General features: G+C 47.7%; 1 protein-coding gene across 2 annotated transcripts in view; it reads left to right on the top strand.

Moving 5' to 3' along the window:
* The window catches only part of Tram2 (translocation associated membrane protein 2), an 86772-nt gene that overhangs the window by 22855 nt on the left and 51237 nt on the right, over positions 1–12680 (top strand). The window contains exon 1 of one of the 2 annotated variants that reach the window (XM_085835900.1): positions 11578–11763. The exons of the other annotated variant lie outside the window; for it this stretch is intronic. Coding sequence (XP_085692026.1) covers positions 11602–11763 — 162 coding nt within the window. The 5' untranslated portion in view covers positions 11578–11601. Of the gene's footprint in view, positions 1–11577; positions 11764–12680 lie in introns of those variants that run through there. 2 annotated transcript variants of the gene reach the window in all.

Genomic DNA, 12680 nt, shown 5'->3' with positions numbered 1-12680 from the left:
CAGCCTTGGAGTGTGCTGAACTCCTGATACTGACCCCAACACCACGCACTCAGGAAACAACCATAAAAGTTTTCTCTGTATGACAGAATCTCAAGTCATGTAAACATTTTTCTCCGTAAGTGTATCTGTCTACACACACACACACACACACACACATACACACACACACACACAAACACACACTCATATTTGATGCAGTGAGCTTTTATTACTGGTGATTGACATAGTAGCCAGACCACTTAAGGGGGGAAGTATCTATTTTGGTTTCCAGTTTTATAAGCTTTGGCCTATGGTCCTTGGCTTTATTGGTCTTGGGCCATTTGCGAGGCAGAACATTGTGGCAGCAGGAGCTTGTGGCAGAGGCTACTTGCCTCATGGTGGACAGAACACAGACTGGTGATCTTCATCTAGTTAGGTTCTCACCTCTTCAGTGTCCAGAACTTAAAAGGCATGATGGAAAAGGGAAAGCACAAAGTTTTGTATTCTTGGCAGAGCTCTTTACTTGGGACAGGTGTGTGGGACAAAGATAGGGTGAGCTGGCATATGGGGAGTTGGAGAGAGACGAGGGTCAGCAGAGCAGCCCGGAAGAGGAGTACACTTTGATCTTAGAGACAAGATGCTCTTGATTTGTAGGAGTTCCAAAGAGTGACTCGAGTGAAGATGCGTACTCATAGCTATTTAATGGGGGAGCTTTTGGACACAAAACAATCAAGAAGAAACTTAAGAATGGCTAGGAGTGGAAAGACATTTTGGGGTTGTTATTGTTGAGGCAGGCTTTAGTCTTGAACTATCAATCCTTCTGTCTCCACCTCTACAGGGCTGAAAGTGGGTTACAAGCCTGTGCCACCACACCTGGTTTTCTATGGTGCTGACTAAGGGTATGTGCTAGGTGAGCACTGTTCCAAATGGAGGGACATCTCCAACCAGAAGGGAAACTTCTGGGTTCTGGAAATTAAGTGTACAACATGGGGGAGAGGAAGGCTTCTTTCTAGAGGTAAGGCCAAGTCTAGCCCTCACAAGAAAGAAAACCAAGGCAGAAGGACAAATGGAAAGGAGAACTGGTGTTCCAGGCAAGAAAAGATGCTCAGAGAACCATTGAGAAATAATTAAGAGGCTTTACCTGAGAAAAAGCTTCTGTTGATGGATAGGCTGGCCTAAACATTTTTCTTGTTGGAGCCATTCACTTATAACTGATACCTGTCTCGTGTCTATGCCAAGCGTATTCACTGACTCTGGGAAGCATGCCGTGGAATGATAGCATCAGAATAGCCTTTCTGTACCCAGGGCAGTGGTATCCAGTCTGTACGGGATTATTATAGTAGGATAGACCCGGAAGGAGGGCATAGGAATCAGTTAATCTAGCATCCTTTGCCGGCTGTTGCCATGGGTATGTATAACAGCCACAGTCCTGAGAGGGGAAGTTAGTGTAGTAAAAGAGTGTAAGAGGGTCTGTGAAAATGACTCAGTGGCTAAGAGCTTGTATTGCTTCTGCAGAGGACCAGAGCTCCCCTCTCAGCATCTATGCTGGGTGGCTCACAACTGTCTGTAACTGTACCAACAGGGGCATCCAAAGCCTCTGACCCTGATAGGCACAGGCATTCATATGGACGCATACACCTATACACCCAAGCACATACCCATCTCTGAGAATGAAAATGAAATCTTTAAAAAAGATAGTAAAGGGGAAAGCCAGCAGGGCTTGAGGGACGGTGGAGAACTAGGCGGCAGCCTGGGCAGGAGCTCGTGCGCTGCTGCCTCCCGGGTCCCACACTCTCATGTCTCATGGGAGTTGCTGGGGTGTTGCTTAGGAAAGATCTGGAAAGACCAGGAGGCTTGATTATAGGAGATCATTGGAATAGGGGCGCCCAATGGAGTGAGAGGAGCAGGGGCTTGGACCCCAACCTGGAGGGCCATGGATGTCCCAGAGACCCCTAGAAGAATCCAGGAAGCAAAGGGACTTCAGAGAGTGTCCTGAAGAGAAAAGGACACCTGGCCTAGTAAGGGGGAATGGCCAGAGGCTGCAGAGAACAGGTGTTCTTGCTGCCTGAATCCTCTTGCTAATGGAGCTGTATATAGAATGTGTGTGTGTGTGTGTGTGTGTGTGTGTGTGTGTGTGTGTGTGTGTATGTGTATCTCCTTTTGAGGTTAAGGTGGTTGCAGGTGGCCTTCCTAGCATATATGTTCACATTGTGCCCATAAGGATATATAGTTTCAACCTTTCTTTTCCTGCATCTGAAGGTCAGTGAGGGGTGGTATGGCTGGCTGGTCTTGCCCATTGGGCTACCCTCTCTATCTAGATGGTTACCCTCTGGGCCTTGCCAAGAGAGCTGACGTCTACAAGGCTGGGAGCAAGTGCGGCTGCCTGGGACTGCTGGCTCTCAGTGCTGTCCCCTCTCACCCAGCCTCAGTTGGAGCTGCTGGTGGCCCGGGGCCCTGCTTGTCAGCACGTGGCTTGAGTTTCTGTGTTACAGGTCCCAAATTGGGATCGCAGGGGATAAAGTGTCCGTGTTGTGTGATCAAGCTGAGCCTTCCCATGTGGCCAGCTGCAAACTCTTCAAAGGGCTGTGTGTATTTTGTCTGTGAGATGCTGCAGGAGACAGAGACGAGGACAAAGATGTCTGTTTTCAAAGAGCGAAAAATAGAAGAGGGTGACAGCCTTGGATTCTGGGTAGGGTGGGGCACTTGGGTACAGTGCGACCCTTTCCTCTTCTCTTCATAGTTTCTACTTCTCCAGTTCCTTTGGCCAGTCCTTGTCTACCCCCACAGACCCTGCTTGTGTAAATACAGCCTCTGTCTCCCCCTCCTTCATTATGCATTCCTTTAATCTGACCCATCTTCAGGTCGCCAGCTGGCAGAGACAGCAGATTCCAAACCCCAGCTGGTGCCAGAGTGTTTACATGGGCGGGAAGCTTGGCAGACAACTTGCCCCCAAGCTACTTAGCTGGAGGAAAAGGTAGAAAGACAACCCCAGCGGGCATGGTGGGTCACACCTATACTTCCAGCCAGGCCAAGGCAGAAGAGCTACTGAGAGTAGAGGCCAGCCTGAGTTATATATTCTGTGAGTTCCAGGCCAGCCTGAGCTACAGTGTGAGACCCTGTTTCAACCCACCCCCAAAGAATAAAACAAAGTGAAAGACAGCCCTGAGCTAAGTGGGGCTCTTGTTTACCCTTCATGCCTCTCTAACAGGATGGATAAGAGAAGCCTTTTGTGATAGGTGAATGACTGGGATTCTGGGTGAGCCCTCACCCCACCCTCGGCAACCCTGATATAGCATCTGAGCACACGGAGGTCTTTGCTTCCTGGCTGTGGCAGATCAGATAGTATTTACAAGACATTATTCATCCGTATATAGCCAGTTCCTACGCATGATGGGTGTGGTTTTTCTAAAATAGTAATAAAAGCTATGTGGCAAGCTGAGTGTTAAGTTGGAGCTGGGACTTGCTGCCACTGCTGCTGCTGCTGCTGCCTGGGTTCAGCTCTCTGCATCCTACATCTGTTTGTCTCCAGCAAAGCCCCTGAGTCACCCAGGAGGCTCCAGCCCCTGTCACCATGAACAGTCTGAGAGGCCAGGTGCAGCAGGGTGTTCTGTTCTGGGACACAATGACAGACTCTGGTTATCAGCATTTGGGTGGCTGTTTGACTCTCATTGTACAGAAATGTGTGTCAGGAAGACGCTTGTACTGTGTTAGTGCCATCTTGCTCATGGTGGTACTGACTTTGTTGGTTACTCTCATGTGGTGGTGTGTAGTGTTTTACTTGAGAAGCACGGCTGTATAAGTAGGGTCCTATCAGGAAACCAGGGATAACTGAGGAATTGATATTGAAAGCACTGTTGACTAAGCATTGATTGAGTCTGGAAATAGATAAGGAGTGAAAAATTCTCTAAGAGCCAAGACATCCTATAAAAACATGGCCGGGTGGCAAGTAGCCACTGCAGAGCTAAGATGGGAAATACCTGTGACTGTGGAAGAAGACTGACTGGAGCCAAGAAATGGATACTGTGGTGCTTTCAGTAAGAATGCCTACCCCCATAGGCTCACATGATTGAATCATGCCAGTCTCACTCTCTGGATCAGGGTATCGAACTCTCAGCCACCTCTCTAGCACCATGTCTGCCTGTGTGCTGCCGTGCTCCCGGACATGGTGATAATGGACTAAACCTCTAACACTGTAAGCCAGCCCCCGGGTAAACACTTTCTTTTATAAGAGTTGCCATGGTCATTGTGTCTCTTCATAGCAGCAGAGCAGTGACTAAAGACAGACACTCTGCCCATGGCCTTTAATCTTCTATGCATCCAACCTTATCCTGTCAAAGCCCAGCTGAGAGTTCAGGTTAGGGAGCACTTTGATTCCCCTTTGCCTCCTCTGAGAATGCTAATGTCATCTGCAAGGGAGGCAGCCAAGATGAGATGAGGTCTGTGAAACACTATCCTCCCAACAGCAGGCTCTTTGGAGAGGCATTTTCCTGAGTGTAACAAGCCAACAGTATCACAGGTTTGTTCAAGGCTACTTACTACCTCCATTTCTGCGGGGACAGAAGCACTCTTGCTTCTTAAAGCAGCAGCACATTAAATACCTCTACTTCCATCTCCTGCGTCGAGTTCAGATAACACTCAAGTGCCACTTAAACCCCTTTCCTTCTCTGGCGTCTGTGCTGTGCACATAGCCTTGGGACTGACAAGAGCTTTCAGGGTAGCCTGCATGAGGCTCTGATCAATGAGACAGTTACCAGGAGCTTTCAAGAAACAAACAAACAAACAAATAGGTTTGTTTGCGTGTTTATTTATTTATTGAGACAGGGTCTGACTGTGTAGCCCAGTGTACTATCAATCTCACTATGTAGACCAGGCTGGCCTCCAACTTAACAAAGGTCTGTCTCTCTCCACATCCCTAATACTGGGGCAAAAGGCATGCACCTCCATGCATAGCCAGGGAAAATACTTTCTTGACACGACTGACCCACCATTAGACAAGCAGTTCAACTGGTGGTGTATGAAGCACTTGAAACTCGTTATAAGGTAGCCGCTTCTACCTTGAGGGAAGCAGTCATCTCTCCCCTTGAGCTATCCTGGGCAGCAAGGCTTTTGAATATGCAAGGTGCTAGGATGGGTGGTATCTGTCCCATGAACCAGGAGACAAAATGAAAAAATTTGGGGGCCTGGAATCCAGCTGAGTAGCTTTCTATTTTTCCTATTCAGTCTCCATTCTCTTTTCTTTTCCCCTCCTCCCGTGTATGTGTGTGTGTGTGTGTGTGTGTGTGTGTGCACACATTTGCATACATGTGGCATGTGTATGTGCTCCCGCACATGTGGACCTCATGCATGTGTATGCGTGTGGCATGTATGTAGGCCAGAGGACCACTTTGGGTATTATTCTTCCGCAGATATCATTCACCCTGTATTTTTGAGGCTGAGTCGCTCCTTAGCATGCGACTCACTGAGCAGGCTAGGCTGGCTGAGTGGCTGACTGAGGGTGGAGGGCCAGTGAATCCCTAGGATCTGCCTGTCTCCTTCCTTAGCTCTTGCATCGCAGTTGTGTTACTGTGTTGGGTGTTTCTGTGTGGCTCCAAGGCTCAAGCTTGCTCTGTAAGCTGTAATGATTGAGCTACCCCTCTACCCACTGCCCACCATGGTAGCCTCAGCACAGGAGCAGAAGGAAGGAGTCAGTAAATGCCTAAGGACTGTGAGGCTGCGCTGCATTTCTCTTCTCCACTCTAAGCCAGTGTGTTCAGGACAAATTGGGCATCTGAAAACTGAAGTTGGGCCGCACTATGGGCACCATGACTACCTTCAACTGAACTCAGGCCTCCTCCGTGCTTTCTTAGCCCTGTAATGATGCTGTGTTAGTTATCCTCTTCCCTCTCCCTACCCAAAGCTACATTCTCCTGACTCAGCTCATGCCTCCCACAGTCTTTTGGGAAAATCTTTTAAGTCCTCTCCAAGTCCACAGTGCTACCAGATATTTTCTGCCCCTCCTTCGTGACAAAGATATTGAGAATTGATGATGATGAATAGTCATAGTCTGCTTTTGAGCAAGGGACAGAGTTCCCTTTACCTATTCCGTTCTGGCTTACCCTATCGTCACCAACTTTAAAGCAGACTCTTCCTGCATCACAATCTTGCTGGGTCGTTAGGTGCTAGGCACTGTGCTCAGGTAGCATGGGGGATTAAGTCCAGGCACCCCACACAGGTTCCTGTGCTGTTTCTAGAGCGCCTCTGGGCAAGTTTCTTAAGCTCTTTGAGCCTCCAATTTTGTGTTCTCAGGAGATCTGGATGGTCTAAAGGAGAGATTTCTATGGGTGTTCAGTGTGATCCCGAACACGACAAGAGGCGGTCACAATGTAGTTCCTGGTAGAGCTGGAGGTGAAATGAGACCATCTTGTGTGTAGCACAGAGCCTGTCATGCAGTCTTATACATCCAGAAGTCATTGCTGTACTTCCTCTCAGGCGTAGGAGGATTGAGGCAATGCAGGGATGGCTTTGGTCTCAGCTGGGTTGCATCAAATATTCAGAACAACATGGTTGGCTTGACCATCTCCATGTACAAGGAAGTTCCACTCAGTTGATAACACATCTGATTTTGGCCTTTGGACCATGAGGGAAGGGAATAGTTGTGTGGTCGTCTGAACCTCTCTAGTGCTGTCTCTCCCAGAGCATGTGTTCAACAAATACCCTGAGTGAAAGATTGATTTAATCTGTGTAAGCCTATATATGTGTGTTGACTTTATCACTAACGTTAGTCCAGAACGGATTAGGAAGCACTGGCTGCCTCAGCTGGCTCAGACTAGCTGTGATCCTCCTGCCTCAGCATCCAGAGTGCTGAGTTTTGTCTTATTTTGTTTTGTTTTTAAGATTAATTTTATTTAAGGTTTCATTTATCTGGAGACTCGAATCATGTTCAATGCTATGCACGGATGATTCTGTAGGGATTGAACATACCTTGTCATCCAGCTTGTGCATGTATACTAGCATGTCTGTGTAAACACACACACTCTAATTCTTTCCTGGACGTATCTGATTAGGAAACTGCTCTGGCCACTATTGGATGGAGGAGGAGGAGGTAGCCCTAGTGGCTTACAGTTGGCGCTTATCAGTGTATGTGCTGGCTCCGATTCCAAACCAATCAGTCTAGTCAAGAGATTATAAAGGCAGACAGACTGATAGGAGACTGTAGTTCTCCTGGTCCCAAGACTCTTAGGCTCCCTAGCAACGGTCCTTCTGGGAACTCAGAGCAAGTGAATTCTCATCCTCATGAGAATGTCAAGTCAAGGCTGATGACAGTGACCATGGGGTGTGAGTTTGAAATAAAACATGAAGTAGAAAACCAAAACAAATGAACCAAAAAGTCCTTCGTGCCTTTGTCAGGGTAACAGGAAGGGGGGGTTCCCTTTTGTTTTCTCTACCCCTCACCACCTTCTGGTTCTTATTAGCTCAGTTTGTCACCCAGGGAGGTTTACTGAGCGTTGCCCATGTCTAGTGTATGTATAGAGGTGACTAGACTCCAGAAGGTACCCAGGACCTTGGGGTCTTTCTGAGGAGACAGAAAGTTTCTGGGTGCAGGGTTCTTTCTGATCACCTCTTTCCTGCTGTAATTCAGACTCCCAGGTTTTCCCTACATCCCCCACTTTTTCTCTTCCTACACCTTTTTTTGCTGTCCTTTGCTTTCCTTGGCAGACAAGCACGCAACAGCCAGCTCCCACTCAACACTCCCCGGTGTACCAGCTCCTGACCTCTCCTCGGCGTCAGTTTTTGAGCCTGAAAACTAGCAGGGCTTAGATTCCAGGAGAACATGGGAAGGGCGCCACACTCATGTAGCTCCTGCTGTGGTCCAGGATTAACCCATGCTTTCTGAAGCACCTGCTGGAATCCTTAGAGCTTTGCTCTGTCTCGGCTTCTAGGACCATTTATGGCCTTTCTGACTATGTCATGTGTCTCCTCTATCCACAGCACACTCAGAGACTGTCACCGCAGCGTGTGTGCTTTATTTATACGGACATGTCTGTGTCTGTTCTGTACCAGACCCAAGCAGCACTCTTGATCACTCTCTTACCTTAATTCCACATATTGTTGAGTCTTTCAGTCATCCAGAGCTGTCCCATGTCTGATACTTGTGCCCCCTCCACCCTACCCCACCCCCACCAACAGGATAGCTTCCAAGTTCCTGTGCTTTCCTGCATCGGTTTGGAATAGAGTTGTATGGCTTTGACTTGGGGCTGGGAGGGACCTGGCTTTCTGGACCTTGCTTAAGGTTAGATTCATCAGTAAGAGGGAGTTGATGCCCTGAACACTGGGTGAGATGCCTGATGCCCCCTTGTCAAGTTCAGAAGTGGTCCACCCTCCCCCTTGGTTGTTTGGCTTTCCTGGGTGCTACTTGAAGTCACAGCCATGCTGGGACACAGAGGACTGTGATGGTAACAGGCCCAGCCTGCCTGAAACTAAGTACCAAGTCTGTGCAGCCATTAGTTTGTCATTCTTGTTGTTCCATGAAGCTGAGGCTGGAACCCAGAGCCTTTGCATGCACTAGACCTTAGCCATAGCTCCATGCCTTTTCCAGCATCAGCTAAAACATCTCATTAAAATTGGATAGTGACATTTCATAGTAAGGTCCATAACGATGCATGACATTTTGAAAAGTTATCATTCTGAGGTGAGGTCGAAACAGGGTCTCACTTTATCGTATAGATTGGCCTGAAATTGTGACCACGCTGGCCTTGAACTTGTAGCAACCCTCTTTCCTCTACCTATCAAGAACTGGGATTATAAATATGAACCACAGGCTCTAGCTAAAATATAGGGTTCATTGTAACATTGCCATTTGCTCGGGCCTTGCACCTTGAATTTAGGGCTGCTGGGTGAGCCTGGCTTGTGGGTGAGCGTGGGTCGTGTCTTCCTGAGGCCAGGCCTCTGGTGCTAGAGTTGTGCTTCCATTCACAGTTTGGGAATCTTGCCTTTCTTCCATGTTTCCTTTCTATATGTGGTGGTTTGAGTAAGAATGGGCCCTATAGCCCTATAGGTTCTTATATTTGAGTGCTTAGTCACCAGAAAATAGAACTGTTTGAAAGGATTAGGAGGATTAGCAAGTGGGGCCTTGGGGGGAAAAGTGTGTGCCACTGGGAGTAGATTTTGGGGTTTTCAAAAGCTCATACCAGGCATAGTCTCTGTCTCTCTCTCTCTCTCTCTCTCTCTCTCTCTCTCTCTCTCTCTGCCTGAAGATCAACATATAGCTCTCAGCTGCTATATACAGCACCATACCTTCCAAGCTCCTACCATGATGATAATGGACTAGACCTATGACAGTGTAAGCCAGTCCCCAGTTAAATGCTCTATAAGAGTGGCCTCAGACGAAAGGATGGACCATCCAGAGACTGCCCCACCCGCGAGTCCATCCCATAATCAGCCACCAAACGCAGACACTATTGCATACACCAGCAAGATTTTGCTGATAGGATCCTGATATAGCTGTCTCCTGTGAGGCTATGCCAGTGCCTGGCAAATACAGAAGTGGATGCTCACAGTCATCTATTGGATGGAACACAGGGCCCCCAGTGGAGGAGCTAGAGAAAGTACCCAAGGAGCTGAAGGTATCTGCAATCCTATAGGTGGAACAACAATATGAACTAACCAGTACCCCCAGAGCTTGTGTCTCTAGCTGTATATGTAGCAAAAGATGGCCTAGTCGCCATCATTGGGAAGAGAGGCCCCTTGGTATTGCAAACTTTATATGCCCAAGTACAGGGGAACACCAGGGCCAAGAAGTGGGAGTGAGTAGGTAGGGGAGCAGGGTGGGGGGAGGGTATAGGGGACTTTTAGGATAGCATTTGAAATGTAAATGAAGAAAATATCTTTAAAAAAAAAAAGAGTGGCCTTAGTCATGGTGTCCCTTCACAGCATGAGAACAGGGATGAAGACACTGTGACTTGAAGGTGATAATGAGTGTCTGTGATTTGCAAACAGAGATGTCTGAGTGCTAGGTGTCTCTCATTAACCTTCAAGGCTTTGATTTAAGGTGTGTGTGTGTGTGTGTTTAATCACCCTTAAAGTCTTCCTATAATGTACCCCATGAAGACAGTCCTGGGTGGGTCTTTCAAAACTCCAGCTAGAAGGATTCGTGCCCACCCAGGTGTTCCGCCGCTTCTTCTGTTGGTGCTGGATGCACTGTGGGACATAAAGTTGATTCAGAAGAGGGCTCAAGAAGCCAGAGCTCCCACTCTGTGTCTTCCAACTCCATACACCCATTGCTTGTTCTCTCACCAGCTCTTAAACCTCCATAGAGGAGCTGTGTGCTTAGCGTTTGTGAAACCCCTCCTATTTAAACACAACAGAAATAAACACCCTCTTCTGTAGACCTGTGGGTCACAAGCCCTTTGGCAAACCTCTATCTCTAAAAATATTTACATTACAATGAATTCACAACTGTAGCAAAATTACAGGCATGAAATAGCAACGAAAATAATTTTATTGTTGGGGGTCACCACAACACAAGGAACTGTATTAAAGGGTGGTAGCATTAGGAAGGTTGAGAGGCATGGATCTAGGGGAATCCTCTGGCTTCCTGCGATAATGACCTTGGCCTGCTGAGAGGCCAGTTTATAGTCCCTGCTCCCACCCCCACCCCGACCCCTGCCCTCCCAAGGCTGCTTCCCTTAGCTCTGACTATGTGAACTCAAGGCTCACTTTCCTAGCAAGCTCCAATCCATGTGACAAGACTCAGGAGTCAACATGCTGAGTGGTGCGGTTCCCAGATGGTAAAGGGTTCCTGAAAGCAACCGCAGCACATCAGCAGGGACACGCGTGTCTTCCTAGAAAGGTGTAACTAAGCCGGCGAGAGCAGACACTCCTGTGCCTTGCCTGCCCCTGCTGAGCTGAGTCCTGGACCCCATGAAGAGAATTGCCCTTAGTCTCCCCAAATGCCAGGCAGTGCCAAACATTCCTTGGGATGCTTTTTGCCGGGCATCCAGTCATAACACTGCCAGCAATCAATGACTGGCATGCTCGTGCAGACCCATCTGAAACTCAAGTTACCCCCTCCCTAGCCCTCTGTGCTTTATCTTCATGGTGCTAAACATTTTGAAAACTGCAGTTAAAATAACACACTGATGTGCTGATGAGGTGGCTCGTTTTGTTATCAGCTCTAAAACTGTTACCTAATCTTGACTCTTAACCCCAACTCTACATCTCAAAGTTCCTATCTGTGTTTTAAATTCTCTGGAAAGATGATACTGCATCTTCCTTTAGACAAAAAAGTAAAATACTTGTTTTCGACAAATATATATGTTTTGCTTATATCCACACACAGCCTGACGTGTTTATACGTGTTTCAGAAAAATCATATTCTCAAAAATTATTTTTACATGAGTAGTTTTTTTGTTTTTATTTAATTCTTAGTTCCCACAAGGAATGATTTGTAGATATGTTATAACATCAAAACAAGAGGATGGTAAATTCAGGCCCTGAGGCTAGCCTGGGCTATATAGCAAGCTTCTAAAACTCTCCTTCTGCTCTGGTATAAACTCCTTTTTCTCCCTGTGTAGTTTCGACTTTGGCATGATAGATGCCAATGCAGCCTCATGTTATCATAGCCATTACAACAGCAAGGTTTCCATGACTGGTAATGGCCTTCCTGTCCAGCATCATGATCATAGTCTCTCAAGAACCTGTGGGGTCTGGCTGGCTGGCTTCGCCCTGGTCTTGAATCAAGGAGGCCATTCAGACAAGGAGCCGGAATCGTCGGATGTTGCTAAGGAGCCACACAAAAAAGGTACTGTCAGAACTGTGCCCCCTGTGTCTCGGCGCTCACGTCATAATGGTCACCCAGAACAGAGGTTTGCAGAAAGCCACTGTGGAAAGCGTCTTTGTCCCCGCCGTCTGTCTTCTGCTGAGTAGTGAATTGCAGGCCCACAGACACCGTGTCCTGCTGTGCATGCGGTGGTAGTCTCATCAGCTTCTCCTCGTGGAGCAAGGAGCTGGGGCACCCACTTCAGAAAAGAAAGCTGAAAACTTTTTTTCTTTTTTTTTTTAAATCTTTCTCTCACCAGTTGACTGTAACTTTCCAGTGTTTTCCTGTCTGCCTGAAGTTTTCTTATTTACCACCTTAGCTGAAAGATGTGAAACCAATTTCAAGACAGCTTGCCTGGATATTTGGTTTCCTGTGATCAGGGCCAAGCATGGGGAGGAGGCAAGTTCTCCAGCCTCTGCAAGATGGGTCTCTAGCTTTAGCCAGGTGATATCAACTAATGAGTCTCTGCGCTTTCAGTTGGGGGACCTGTGTTACTTGATATTTCTGCTCCTCGGACAGGACACCAGTGGGTCACAACCCTTTTGCAACAGTGACTTCTTCCTGCCCAAGCCTTGAATTAGTGTATCCATGCAGCCCCTTGCTGGTGTGCTGGTTGAGAGCAAGTCAGAACCAGGTGAAGGGAAGCATCCAGTACCTCATGGGGAACAATGTGGTCCCCTTCATCTTACTTCTTTGCTTCTGTCTTTGGTGATTGCTGTCAACTTCCAGGCAAAGGGAATGTGCATTTGGAAGCCCTGGTATGCCAGTGCCTGGGGCTGGCCAAGGACTTTACTCTTCTTGCCTGTGGGGCAGGAATGACGCCCAGACTTGGATTTTCATAGGTAGAGAAGCAGCACTGTGCTTTAAACTGGAAGTTAGGCCCTTCAGTAAGGCTGTATTGGAC

This window comes from Mus caroli, unplaced genomic scaffold (assembly GCF_978045245.1).
Source record: "Mus caroli unplaced genomic scaffold, Mus_caroli_1 scaffold_1, whole genome shotgun sequence".
NCBI classification, from domain to species: domain Eukaryota; kingdom Metazoa; phylum Chordata; class Mammalia; order Rodentia; family Muridae; genus Mus; species Mus caroli.
Note: the sequence above shows the minus strand (reverse complement) of the source record. Positions and strands in the feature narration are given on the sequence as shown.